Below are 15152 nucleotides of genomic sequence, written 5' to 3'. Positions count from 1 at the left end.
AAAAGAGAAGAGAATTCAAGAAGAGTTTACATTGACAACTCCATTATCAAAATATCATACTTGTAAGAGCCAGTTTAATCAATATGCTCACTGATATTCATGAGTTCTTCATATAATTATTAACTTGTAACAACAGACAATTACATGTATTATTTTTGTGTTTAGTTAAACTGTGCAATGTTTACAGTATATTACTGATATATTATTGTACTCAATTCGGTAATTCTTAAGTAAAAAAATTTATAAATAAACAACAAGAAATAATGTGTGTTTTTTCTCTATTAGCCCTATTTGAACAAACCAGCATATACAAGTTTAGAAAGTTTAAAATTATTTAAAGATGGGTCAAAAAGTTAAGGCAACAGAAAGTGAAACAGACTATTGGATAGTATGCGCAATGTTTTAAGGCATGCAAGACCCAAACAAAAGATTTTGGAGAAATGCATAGTCAATGTTTGGAAGAATAGGATACAATAATTGGAGTGAATTTTCATATATATATTTTATGGACTTTTGGCTTTGGGCTCCTGCCAAATAATAATATGGAAAGGTAATTTTGGACCTTGTCACACTAAAACCACACACAAGGCACATGGAAGTATCTCATTTATCCCATAAAATATGAAACATGTCACAATCAGTAAGGATATAGGATATTAGGATTATTTATCTATGAGCTCCTACATTATAAAGAGTAATGTGACTAATTTTGGTTGCATGCAAGAGGCGGTGATATAATTATATTTGAGCCTTTAATTCTAATCCTACGTCCAGTGCACCTGAATACTCGATACATCTAAAAATAATAATGTCCTTAGCTAAGTGCAGAGAACGCCTGATAATAGAGGAGGAATTCTTCAATAACGTCTGCAATAAAAGTCGGGCCTCTTTTATTAACACATATGTTGGCAGGCCTAAAATGGGCAGAGTGATTGTGGCATTGCTGTGATGTGATGTGAAAGCAGATACTTAAATCTTTGTGGAAAATCTGACAGGCCATTGTTAGTTTGCCCAGTTTCTGAATTTTGCAAACACATAAATAGCTAGTTACCAGGCCCCCTTAATTATGCAGCGGGTTCCCAGCTATAACGTACAGCCAGATCTCTGATGCAAGGAAAATAAAAGCACTGTATTTAGATTCAACCGCAGTCCTGGGGAAGCCTTGCATAAACCTTTACTGAGCCTCGGGGGACTTTGTCACAACCTGGCAACCTCAGGTAGAGCGAGAGCCCACAACGTTTCAAACCACAACTTGGCTGCCGCTCTGTCGGAGTGGGAACCAAAGACTCCAAAGTTCCAGGCTGGGCTCCTCCAGCACAAAGGATAAAAATGGATATGAACCGAAATATGAGGTGGGGCCGCCTATGCAAGACACGAAAGCGGTCGCAGGTTTTTCTATTATTTATTTTTACTTTGTACTTTTTTCCCATTAACCACAATGTAAAATTACTTTTTTCTCCATATGACGGCATACAAGTCACCATATAGATGTTTTTCTTTGACAATAGATCAAAGAAAGAAATATTTATGTTCATGCTAGTCATTAAAAAAGGTTGCACTGCCACATTTCGGGGGTTTGCACTTTCTGGATTTTAAATAATAATGTATTTCTTGGCGTCATATGACACTTCATGAACTGTGCTCCTCTGTTAAAATTATGTCACTTTCTGCACTTAGGAGAGACCTGAAACCGTCACCCAGAGTGTCCCAGGAGAAAGAGCTGATGTTCACCTAGGATACAGAGAGAGATGGAGAATAAGGTAATGAGATGTTAAAAAGTGGGATGACAAAATTGGAATCTTATTGTTTAAGGTTCAAGTTGTTAAAGGAGTAGTTCACCCAAAAATGAATCTCTCGTCATTTACTCACCATCATGCCATCACAGATGTGCATGACTTGTCTTCAGCAAAACACAAACAAAGATTTTAAAAGAATATCTCATCTCTGTAGGTCCGTATAATGCAAGTGGATGGTGATCAGATGATCGTAGTAAAAGTGATCCATATGACTCCAGTGGTTAAATTAATGTCTTCTAAAGCAATACAATCACTTTGGGTGAGAATCAGACAAACATTTAAGTCCTTTTCACTATAATTATTTACTTCTGGTCACTCTGCAATGCACGTTCATGAGAGGACTGAGTACAGCAGCCTCTTGCATGATGTCAACGTGTTGACATGTTCGCGCGAGAAGTAACATGATACAACCAGAAGTACTGCTCAGTTTATTTCCAACAGGACGCCGTTAACAAGCTTCATTGGTTTTCTTTCATTTGAACTTGCCAGCGTGCTTGAGTCACGCGAGAAACTGTTTGTACTTGGTCCTCTCATGAACGTGACCGGAAGTAAACAATTATAGTGAAAATTACATGAATATTGAACTATTTCTCATCCAAAGCGTATCACTTTGAAGACATTTCTTTAGCCACAGACTTTTTTCTTTAAACCCCTGTCTGTGCTTTTTGGAGCTTTGATGTGCAATTTAATCACCATCCACTTGCATTGTATATACATACAGAGCTGAGATATTCTTCTAAATATCTTTGTTTGCTGCTGAAGAAAGAAAGTCATACACATCTGGGATGGCATGAGGGTGAGCAAATTATGAGAATTGTCATTTATGGGTGAACTATCCCTTTAAAGGTTGAAGGCAGCAAACTAATTTGTACCTCTACAATCATAATAAAAAGCTTGACTTGACTGAATTGTAATACATATCAACAACAAACAAAAAAAGCTGCTGTAAAATGCATTTAAATGCACACCTGTGACTAAACATTTGATACAAATGTGCAAAATTGCTACCAGTACATTGCTTGGCTGAACATTGTTTTCCTTTATCATATTGTGGTTCCTGACATTTAATAAGCCTTATTTATTAAAAACATATGCAGTTTTTTTGTGACTTAAAAGCTCTAAACAGTGCTAACAAAGTCTTTTGAGGGAACTGATTTACAGTACAATAACATTGTTTACCTGAATAATATGTTGCCTGACTAATTGTGGATGCTTGCAGAAGCCTTGTAATCTCTTACACAGCTGTTCAGGTGTTGAATACAGATATGTTGCTATGAGAGGAAAATACATATTTGATAAGCCAGAAACCTCAAAAGAGCAAATAAGACAGCAGACACTTTCAACATTAAAAATGCAGCTGACACCATTCTGGGTGATGTTGTACATTATTGAACTGTGGTTATAGTTATTTATTTATATAAAAATGCCAGAATGATTTATGGCCAATTCTTTGATTGTGCTTTAAGATAAATAAGTCATTATATACAGAAGTTGAACATACCAGCTTTGCCTATGACAATTAATCTTCTATTGCATATTAAATCAAGCTAGTTTTATCATCACTGGCAAATCCTAAAATTGAGAGGATAAATTCTTTACCAGGGAATATTTCAGGATAGACCAAAGCCTTTGGGCACAGGGGGTAGCAACCACAATGTACAGCTTCTAACCTGAAAAGGAATATTTGTCAAATAAGGTTTAATTCCATAGGGCAATAGTAATGTATTGACCAAGTGTATTGAAATGACTTTAGTCCATTTTCCAATTAGCAATTTCTGAAACAGCACCATAGACATTCTAAGCAAACAACAAACTAAAGCATAGTTGGTCATTTTTAAACAAAGCCATCATTAACTGGAGTGAGCCACAAGAATTTTCCAGGGTGTTTGTTGCACTTACCACCTTCTAGCACCCTGGACTATACCTTGGTCAATATCAACTTTTCAACACACCAGACCAAAGTGGTTTTAAGACATTTTTCTAATTGATATATATATATATATATATATATATATATATATATATATATATATATATATATATATATATATATATAATGAACTCTCTTGATTCTTTCTCATAATTGTGGCATAGTTTTGCACACCATCTCACGTTTTTGGTACATCAAATGGTTCAATCTAGGGCAAACTTTGCTCCCAACTGATTCAACTTATTTGAACCCCTATTGCTGGCAGTGGAAATGACCGGCTGTTTAAATATTTTGTAGAATGGGTATTAATATTTAATGATCCTATCCATCTCTTCCTTCACCCTCAGATCCTCATCTCATTTCCCATGCTAAACCCATGCATATTTTAATATCCGATTTGCTCTATGCCATTCAAGTCAGAAATTTCAAGGTTCTCATTGAGCAATGGGACAAATTTTCTCAATCAATTCCATGGATCGGCGAAAATGGCCCAGTGTCTTAAAGTTGTGTTTTACAGTGGATTGTATCACTACATATTTAATGGTAACTCATATACTGCTAATATAAAGCACTCAGATCTGTAACACACTAAAACAGCATACATACATACATACATATATATATACACACATATACTTTATTTATTTTTTTACGGCATAGGGCACTTCAAGGGATAGTTCAACCTAAAAATAACAATTATTTCATAATTCACTCATATTTCTTCAATCCATATGACTTCCTTTCTTCCATGGAACAAAAAGAAAAAGGAAACTGACAGTCTCAGTTACCATTCACCTTCATTGCATCTTATTTCCATGCATAGAAAGTTAATGGTGACTGAGGCTGTATGTCCCTAACATTCTACCAAGCAGCTACTTTTGTGTTAAGCAGAAGAAAGTCATATGGGTGGGTACTGTTGACAGAATTTACATTTTTGGGTGATCTCTTTATGAGGAGCAATAAAGCAAAACATCACCTTTCTATAATTTCTTCACAAACGAAAAGAAAAACATGAGCGCAACACTCGCCAACCTTGAGCAAACACGAGACAGTGAAGAGATAGGGTCATATTACCTTATTTGCAACATCAACATCCCCTTTCCTGAACAAATTCACAGGGAACACTGTAAATCAAAGTGGCTCGGCTAGAGTTTATGACAACCCATCGTATGAAACTGATTAAGGTCAGTTCCATGTCAATGCAGTTAATGTGTGAGCGTGCAAATGCTTATCAGGCTTTTCATCTCAAATATAATTAGGCGATCATTCTGCTTGGCTGCCTTACTGTTTTACTGCAGGGCACGGATGGGCGTCTGCTGACAATTAATCAGATTAGGCTAATTTCCACAATAACGAGGACAGATCATTGTGGACGAAAGTCCCTTCGCTTGGCGTGGAGCTGACCAATGAGGCACAAGGACTGATTGGTAAAATCGCTTGTTGGGCAGGTGAAGTTCTGAGGTCTTACATGCAAACCGGCCTCTTTTTCATTTCTTCATTCATCAGTCCTTTGTAGCAAAAATGTGTACTTTTCCAAAACCTGGTGAGCTGCTAGACTGATCACACTGTGAATTCGGCTGTAGGTTTTGTTGCTGAAATATTTAAAGTTGTATAATTTCTTCATGCAGAGTGATCAAACAAGATTGAACAATACAGAATAAAGTGCATAAATAGCATGGGCTACATGTTGATTTTTATGGTGCTTTTATCATTTTCTGAACTGCAACTTGCAAAACTGAATTTATGTCATACAGCAAACAAAACAATGAGCAAATTACCAATAAATAAATCAATGAGTTAACGTTTTTTTTTAGTCCCCTTTTCTCCCCAATTTGGAATACCCAATTCCCACTAAGTAGGTCCTCGCGGTTGCGCGGTTACTCACCTCAATCCGGGTGATGGAGGACAAGTCTCAGTTGCCTCTGCTTCTGAAACCATCAATCTGTGCATCTCTTGTGCGGCTTGTTGTGCATGAAACTGCAGAGACTCCCACCACGTGTAGGCTCATGCTACTCTCCACGATCCATGCACAACTTAACATGCGTCCCATTGAGAGCGAGAACCACTAATTGTGACCACGAGCAGGTTACCCCATGTGACTCTACCCTCCCTAGCAACTGGGCCAATTTGGATGCTTAGGAGACCTGGCTGGAGTCACTCAGCGCACTCTGGATTTGAACTCGTGACTCCAGGGGTGGTAATCAGCGTCAATACTCGCTGAGCTACTCAGGCCCCTAAAATCATTTAATATTAACTAGGGCTGTCAATAGAGTTAAATGTTTCATTGTGATTAATCTCATACTTTTTCATTTTATATATATATATATATTTATTTCCTGTCATAATGCATTTACTTAACACAATACAGTATATGTAACAAATGCTTTCTTAAAATTTTCCAAACTCCACAGTATAAAGACAGCTCCAATTCGAGTAACATTAAACATTTCCCAATGTATAAGTGGGATGTTGACTAACTGAAAGAACTAGTATACATTGCAATGAGCATAAAACCCTCATTTAATATTAATCAGTCGGCAGGCTATCCTTACACTTTAGATTCGGAAAGCTCATGATTCTTGCCAGGGCATACAGTGCTGCATTGAACGGCATATGAAAAGTGCATCTTGTTCTGCTTTTAGCGTTGGCACTTCCAATATAAAGATAATTCATTCGAACTGTCCGGTGATCATTAGCTGACATTTCAAAACTCAGCGGCAATGGGTACAAAGTTTAAATTATGTTAACTTTGAGCGGAACGTTAACAGACCCTCCATGGGGGAACAAGCTACGCAGTGGGGTTGTAAGAATTGACATGATTATGTGTTAAATGCTGACTTATAAAAGACGTGTGAAGGACTTAAGTGAAGTCCTGCGAAGTCCCTTCAAGCATTAGTGTTATAAGAGGTTCTTTCTCCAGCACTTGATCTTTGGCACGGACTCGCTGTTGTGCGTTTGTTTTTAGCGTGTCTGAGTATAATTTCACCACTAAACACATCGCAAAGGTCCGCCCTCTAATCAGTGTTCAGAACTCACAGGAAGCTGAATAAAATGTTCGAATCTAATGTCAAATCAGTACTTAGTACTTAATCACGATTAACTTGTTAAACATTTTAAATTAAATCACATGCGTTAACGCTGACAGGACTAATATTAACATTTAGTGTTGGGTAAAGCAACGGAATGCTCAAAAATTAGTTGAATATAGCATTTAGAATGACAGAGCTACATGTGGAACAAGGCCGACATTTTAGTGTTGCAGGCAAAAAGTCTGCCCAGTGATGTTTTGTCATGAGAGTGTGCTGAGCTTATGTTTCCAGGTGAACTGTTAGAGTGGCGCCAAAAGAGTTTAGTTTTTATTCATGAAAGATGTTATAGTCAACATGAATACATATTTTATTAACCATTAACCCTAACCTAAACCTCCAACCCTAAACCTAACTGTCAGTGGAGTAAAAGTTTATTTTACAGGTAAAATGCAACCTCTGAATCATGCTCACCATTGTTTATGTGGATGTGATTACTGCTTGGGTCTCACAGAATCAGAACCTGTGTCTCAGAGTTTACTCATGGCTCTATCAGAAACTCCAGTGGAACACACTTTCACACTTGAATTGATACAAACATGGGGGATGATGCTTATCAGTAATTTGGCTGAATGGGGTTGATTTCAGGGTGCATAACATTTTGGAAGCAACATGAAAATTTCCTGTAAGATCATGTTAAACTGCCTACGGAGGCACCATTGTAAGGCATCTGTGAAATGTTCATGAAAAGACGTCTTTCACTAAAAGTAGACAAACTTAAAACTTAAAAGACAATTGCCTTGGTGGTGGGAAAACCCCTGAGAAACAATATCAAGAATAACATAAAAACTGCTTTTGATCTATTCAGGTCTGAAGACAGCACAAATATTGCCAAATTTAACTTCACTGACATTTAAAGATATTTTAGCCACGATTCATATCCTTACACCGGCAATTCTGATGTGTGGCCTGTGAGTACACATGCACACTGGTACATCGCCATATGTATCTCTCATTCAGACATTGCAAATGGTTTTGAATTATTTTCTGATCTGATTTAAACATTATTAAGTAGAGCAGACAGCAGGTGTTTGATCAGTGCTTGAACACACACACACATCGCCTGAGGACATAAATGCAAAACACATAGTCTCTTTATTCCTCCTGTCCATTAGACTTTGATCTAATGAAATCTGGAACAACCTCAACTATATGTAGTTAGAGTCCCAAAGGAAAAATGAATCTAAACGGTTTCCTCACACAGTGGAGGATACTTCCACTTAATCAATGCATATTATTTGATTCTATATATACTTATTTCCTGTTATAATGCATTTATTTGTTCTTTGGAAAGAACAACACAATAGAACAAAACAATACAGTATGTAACAAATGCTTTATTAATATTTTCCAAACTCCACAGTATAAAGACAGAAATTCCCTAAAACAGCTCCAATTCGAGTAACATTAAACATTTCCCAAAGTCTAAGTGGGATGTTGACTAATTGAAATAACTAGTATTCATTGCAATGAGCATAAAACCCTCATTTAATATTAATCAGTCGGCAGGCTGTCTTTACACTTTAGATTTGGAAAGCTCATGATTCGTGTCAGGGCATACAGTGCTGCACCGGCAAGTCTGATGTGTGGCCGGCGAGTACACATGCACACTGGTACATCACCGCAAGCATCTCTCATTCAGACATTGCAAATGGTTTTGTATTGTTTTCTAGTCTGATTTAAACATTATTAAGTAGAGCAGACAGCAGGTGTTTGATCAGTGCTTGAACACACACACATCGCCTGAGGACATAAATGCAAAACACATAGCTGTGGAGTCTCTTTATTCCTCCTGTCCATTAGACTTTGATCTAATGAAATCTGGAACAACCTCAACCCTATGTAGTAACAGTCCCAAAGGAAAAATGAGTCTGAACTGTTTCCTCACACAGTGGAGGATATTTTCACTTAATCAGTGCATATTATGGCTCAAAATAGTCAATGCTGACTTAAAAGGTGAATAATGTCATGACATAATTTTCGTTTTTGGGTGAATTATCCCTCAAACTCCCCTGTGTAGAATGAGGCCTGCTGGACTCTAACACCAGGCCTCATGGTGCCTTTGGCATTATCTAACAAATTATTCAAAGTGAAGCACAGGTGACTGAAGATATTGATTCAGGCTGTGCTCACCACATCAAGGATGGCTTTCAAAAGGTCCCTTCAACACACATTCAGTACCCTGCTCACTGTGAAATCCCCCCAGAGGGAAAGGGCAGGCCTATGGGATTGAAAGCAACCTTTCAATTAAGCCAAGAACATTTCTGGGCCTGTTTGGTTTTTGGATAATGACATGGTCAAAGTAATCTTAGAGTAAATAAGGAGTACTTACTCTGTGATAACTGAAAACCTGGTATGGTGGAATTTGTATCACTATATTAGATTTGAAATGTTGTTTTTGTTTCATTTAACAGACAAACAGATGTGCATTCATCTAACAATTTCAACTGATTTGTCACAGACTTTTCAGATGATCTGGCACTGATTATTGTACTGCAATTCTCAAATGTACATAAACCAAGGGCAGATATTTTGAATTAGTGATGTCAAAAGTACCAGTAATATGCATAATGCATACATTCCTACGCTGTCTATTATGTGAATAATATTAATCAAACATCTGCATTGTCAAGGAAAAAAGAAAAAGGAAAACGCTCACTGCTCTTATTTCTGGTCTGTATTACTGAATGTATACTTGATTACTTGGAAAACCATGAAGCAATATTTACTTAACTGACAAATACTTGAAGGCTACATGTCATTGTTTTAATTTAATTTGTAATATTTATATTTAAAGCATTACAGAAGATTTTTTATGATTAAAAGTACCAAAGACTGAAAGTCCATTATTGAGTGAGCACATTAAAATCTGTTTTTAAAACCCTGTCTTTTCCTTACCTTGATTCACTATGGAGAGCATACAAAAATTATTTTTATTTTGAGCTGTCGGGTCAGATTTGGCAAGAAATCAAACCAGTAAAGAACACAAAGATAGCGCTGCAGATGGCCGCCTCGGTGTGGAGCTCTCCAGTTCTTTTGTTGTTTTTGTTTGTTTGTCCTGTGTTTAGTAATCTTTTTCCAATTAGTTTTACCAGGGACGGACTGCTGACCATTCGGCAGCACATACCAGACAATCTTTTCATGGTTTTTGACTATTCAGACGCTTTGCTGGAAATTTTAGTCGGAGGCGCAGCTGTGCTGTTCAAGGGACGCTTGCGAAGGAGACAAGCTGGCACACTGGTCAAGCTCCATCGGCGTGGCTTTCAGCTTGCCAAGTATTCATCTAGCAAATCTCTGCTCTCTTCCTAACAAAATGGGCAAACTATATCTCCTCACCTAAACAAACAAGGACTTTTCAACCTCTGCTGCCTTGTGCTTCACAGAAACCTGGCTGGGCGAAGCCATTTCGGACAGCGCGTTACATTTTCCAGGCTTTCAGCTGTTCAGAGTGGATCGCGGAGATAACAGGGAAAACGAGAGGTGGTGGAACATGCTTTTACATCAATGAAAGTTGGTGTACAGATGTAACAACATTAAAGATGATGTGCAGTCCTAATTTGGAAGTGTTCTTTATTAACTGTTAGCCTTTCTACACGCCGCGGGTGTTTTCCTTGTTTATTCTGGCGAGTGTTTATATCCAGCCACACTCGTGCGTCAGCGCCACGCTGCAACTGCTGGCTGATAAAATATCTGACACAGAACAACATTACCCAGACTCAGTTATTATTGTTCTTGGGAATTATAACAAAGCAAACCTCACATGTGAACTGCCCAAATACAAACAACAATTTACATGCCCAACCAGAGACAGGAATATACTGGAATATACACTGTTTCACAACAATAAAAGATGCATATCGCTCTGTCCCAAGAGCAACTTTGGGACTCTCTGTTCACTGTTTGGTTCATCTTCTTCCAACCAAATGACAGAAACTAAAATCTGCTGAACCTGTAGTAAGGACTGTAAAGACATGGACCAATTAAGCAGAGCTGGAACTACAAGCCTGCTTTGACTGCACTGATTAGAGTGTTTTTGATGCTGCAGACACCAATCTGGACGAACTCACTGATAAGGTTACATCATATACCAGTTTTTGTGCGGAAATGTGCATTCCTACTAGGACTTGCTTAACATACAATAACGACAAACCATGGTTTACAGCAGAACTCCGGCAGATTCGTCAGGCCAAAGAGGTTGCTTAAAGAAATGGGGATAGGATCTTGTACAATCAGGCCAGGAACACACTGTATAAAGAAATCAGAGTGACTAAAAACACTTAACAAACTACAGGACTTCTGCCCCCAACACTGTAGGGAACCAACAACTGGCTGACAAATTGAATGTGTTCTACTGCAGATTTGAAAGGCCCAATCTCACAGCCCACACCTGCTCTGACCTCCACACAAAACGCCAACACTTCCTGCAACCTTCCTCCTCCCCACTTCTGCTACTCAACCTGCACTTAATGGTGCATTCCATTTACCTCGGAAGTCGAATGTCAGTGCTGGGAACGACGTCACACATGAGTTGACCGCAGTCCAGTACACAAGTCGGAAAACCAAGATGGACGGGGTGGGGGAAGTAGCAATACCAGTCGATAAAACACATAAAAAGCAGTATTTTGCACAGATAATGTCAAAGTTATCTGTGCAAAATCCACAGATAGAGGTTGAATAGTACTGTGAGCACCACTGAGTTTATTGAGACACAGATAAAACAAAAGTGCTAATAAAAAATATATTACTACTGTTTCACTTAATGTTGATGCGCAGAGCAGCCATTTTGGATTCTGAAGTTGGGGTTGTTGCGGTTCCTCTGAATTTCCGAGTTGGAACTCCAACTTGAGGGGGCGTTCCAGTTAAAAGTTACTACTGGGAACTCGGAAATTCTGACTTCGAGTACAAATGGAATGCACCATAAGATCTGTAAAGAGGTGTGCAGTATCTTCCGAAAACAAAATACAAGGAAATCACAGAGCCCAGATGTAGTTTCACCCACTTGTCTTAAATCCTGTGCTAACCAGCTGGCCCCCATCTTCACACTGGTCTAAAACTGATCACTGAAACAGTGTAAAGTCCCATACTGCTTCAAATGCTCAATCATCATTCCTGTCCCAAAGAAACCAAATATCACAGAACTTGATGACTACAGGCACGTCGCTCTGACGTCTGCTCTCCCCACTACTTGTATCCCTGTACACAAATAACTGCACCACCAAGGACCCCTCTGTAAAGCTCCTGAAATTTGCAAACAACACTACGGCCTCATCCAAGATGACGATGAGTCTGTATACAGAAGGGAGGTTGAATGGCTGGATCACTGGTGTAGTCCAAAAATTATTGTGGATTGTGGTCACCATACTAAACATCACTGTTGTAGCAGTGGATTCATTCAGGTTCCTGGGCACAGCCATCTCACAGGACCTGAAGTGGGAGACCCACATTGACTCCATTGTGAAAAGGCCCAGCAGAGGTTGTACTTCCTTCACCAGTTGAGGAAATTCAACCTGCCACAGGTGCTGCTGTTACAGTTCTACTCAGCAGTTACAGAGTTTGTCCTCTAGACTTCAGTAACTGTCTGGTTTGGTGCAGCTATGGAATCGTATATCAGAAGACTACAAAGGACAGTTCGGACTGCTGAGCGGATTATTGGTTGCACCCTGCCCTCCCTTCAAGAACTGTACACCGGAGGGTCAGTGTTGCGTGTGTAGTGGCTGGGGAAGTTAAGGGTGTTCGGTCAGTCGCAGTTCAGGATAGCAGCGGCAAGACATCAGTCTCTGGATAGATGTGTAATTGTTACATTTTGGCCAAGATATTTACTTGCTATAATGCTTAAATATGATTTCAGGAAGCGTTGTTGACGCTTATATTGGTTGTCATGCTTTAATGGATTGAACATTACTTGGGAGATATAGTGTCTGTCCATTGCAATGTGTTTTAAAGATTTTAAGTTACCGTTACGTTTACTAATATTCATGACTTTCTGTTTTGAGGTTCCCTAAGTGTGTGTGCTGCTGTTTTCTCCTTTCTATTATCCTAGTCGCAGAAATGCACAAGTTGATGTATCAATTTCCTTTGCACTTTTAAAGTAAGAAATAAGGAAGGAATAATAAATATAAGAATAATAAAGGAAGAAATAAACCAGAAAACAAACACAATTTTTTGCAGAATGTAACCAAAATGGGAACAAAGTGATTTTCACCTGTTCCGGAGTGATAATGTTATTTTTAATTGCTGGTAACCGGTTATAACTGGTTCATTTGTTCTGATAATTTTTTCATGAAACTACAGGCCATAGGGTTTATCACAGTACATTTTGGGAACTGCACTTCATGTTGCCTGAAAAAAAAAAAGAAACGAGCTTTGATCCTGAAGGGAACTGCTCCATCATACATTTGTTTGCCTAATTGCCGGTTTTGAATGTGGCATTCTGTGAATTCTTAGCAACTACTGTGTGTATTATTACTACATACTGTATACTGCACACGCACTGCTAATCCAGATACAAGGATAACATTATTAGAGGTAAAAAGAACATTTCACAGTTGTTTCCATGTCTTCACTTAATTATTGTTAGATATGATGCATTAATAGATTTGATGCTACCCGGTTTTGAAAAGATCTGTAATTAAAATTATATTTAACTGCAAATTAACTGAATGCTTGTTATTAATTCTATGCTGATAAATCCACTACACAGTAAAAAACAATATGCAGAGTATTGTTATTTTAAAAATAACGTTATTAACTGTTACCATTGGGAAAGGATGCTGCGGAACTTATGAACTGGAACGGAAACAAAACAAAACAAAAAAAAAAATCTCAGAACGAACCAAAATGAAAAACATGTATTTTTTCTAAAGCCACTATAGATGCAACGTACTACATGGTAGGTCCCACATGAATCTACAGTATACACATATCAAGTGGTTTATTATGTCCAGATTTCATAGCACTGTTATGCATGTATTAATTTGTTTAGTGTGTGACTATCTCTCTATTATATGTTTTCTGCCAAAAAATAGTTTTCTTATATTGCATTATTCTGAATATTATTTTTATGCTTGATGAAGTATACAGTATTTCATCCCCATCATTACTGAATGCTGTTTTTGTGTTTTAAGATTTATTGTGTGCATCAACCTACTATTGTAGTATTACTTGCATTGTCCACTGAGGCTGTAGATTGTAATATAAAAATAAAGGTCTTCAATTGAACTCATATCAGCAACAAAACCAGTTTCACCTCTTAAATTAACGTGTAGTAGGCTACAACACAAACATTAATGTGTAATGGATAAAACACTTGAATGAGCATATTAAAATATGTAAATAAGAGTGATGTTTATCTTCCTCAAAGAAAATAATATCATAGGTTATGAATGTGTAGTCGAACAGCATAATATCAATGTGAAAATAGAATGCCATAACTTCAGATTTGCATGTGAATATCTCTGAATGATCACAGGCAACCTCAACCCACGAGATTTATCCATTGAGATGAACAGTCTCAAAACAATCGGCCAAAACATTTTCCTCTGCAATTTACTTGCAATTTTAGGTTTCAACCACAAATGCCAGTAGAGAGCCAAAGTTCAGTAGAGCAGATTTAATATAATAATTAAATAAAGAAGTGTGTTCAATAGCATATTAGTTGCAACTGAATATTGCTGTGGTATATAAATAGGTAACGAGGTATTGATAATGAAATTTTGGTATAACAACCACGTTGTGAATTATGCTGAAATTTACTCATAAAAATGACTAAAATTTACAAAAAATGTCAACTTTTCGCTAAACGTCATAATAAAAGCAAACATCACTGCTACACAACCACCATAGTGACTATGTTTGAGAACATATTTCTGTGGCAGACACAAGATGAAACTCACATCGCTACTCCGAAAAACTCGTGCTTGGCCGTGGAAACGACGACATCTGCTTGACACAGTGCTTTGAGGTAATCTTCCTTACTGGGCATGAAACCCCAGTGCTGGATGTGGTCAACCAACTGTTCTTTGGCTTCTGCAAAGATGTCTATAGTGGGATGAAAGGGAGAAAAGGACAGAGGCCTCAATATCAATGTGTAGTAATTAGCGGAGAAAGGGATGTTTAAAGTCTTGGTCATATTTTGTGAGGAGATAAAATAAGCAAGATCATCATAAATCTGTACATAAAATGGTGAAGGGAACAAATAATCAATAACATAATTCTATTAGCAAAATCAAAATAGATTAAAACCGTTTCAACGTGATTGCCTTCCGAGCAATCGTAAACATAATTTCATAACATGAGCCACCTTTACGATCTGCTTATTTCTTTAGCTCCAGTGGCTGTTTA

At 37.7% G+C, this 15152-nt stretch overlaps 1 protein-coding gene across 3 annotated transcripts in view; it reads right to left on the bottom strand.

Annotated features, from left to right (window-relative positions):
• Positions 1-546: 546 nt before the first annotated feature.
• LOC127659051 (glycosyltransferase-like domain-containing protein 1) overlaps positions 547-15152 on the bottom strand; it is a 70117-nt gene continuing 55511 nt past the window's right edge. For 2 of the 3 annotated variants that reach the window (XM_052148677.1, XM_052148678.1), the window contains 4 exons: positions 14705-14849; positions 3396-3466; positions 2976-3067; positions 547-1731 (listed from right to left, as the gene is read on the bottom strand). In XM_052148677.1, coding sequence (XP_052004637.1) covers positions 1630-1731; positions 2976-3067; positions 3396-3466; positions 14705-14849 — 410 coding nt within the window. In that variant the 3' untranslated portion in view covers positions 547-1629. The remainder of the gene's footprint in view (positions 1732-2975; positions 3068-3395; positions 3467-14704; positions 14850-15152) is intronic. The other variant, XM_052148676.1, reaches the window with a different exon arrangement.

This window comes from Xyrauchen texanus, chromosome 18 (assembly GCF_025860055.1).
Source record: "Xyrauchen texanus isolate HMW12.3.18 chromosome 18, RBS_HiC_50CHRs, whole genome shotgun sequence".
NCBI lineage: Eukaryota > Metazoa > Chordata > Actinopteri > Cypriniformes > Catostomidae > Xyrauchen > Xyrauchen texanus.
The sequence above is the reverse complement of the archived record's forward strand: the minus strand, read 5'-3'. Positions and strand labels throughout refer to the sequence as shown.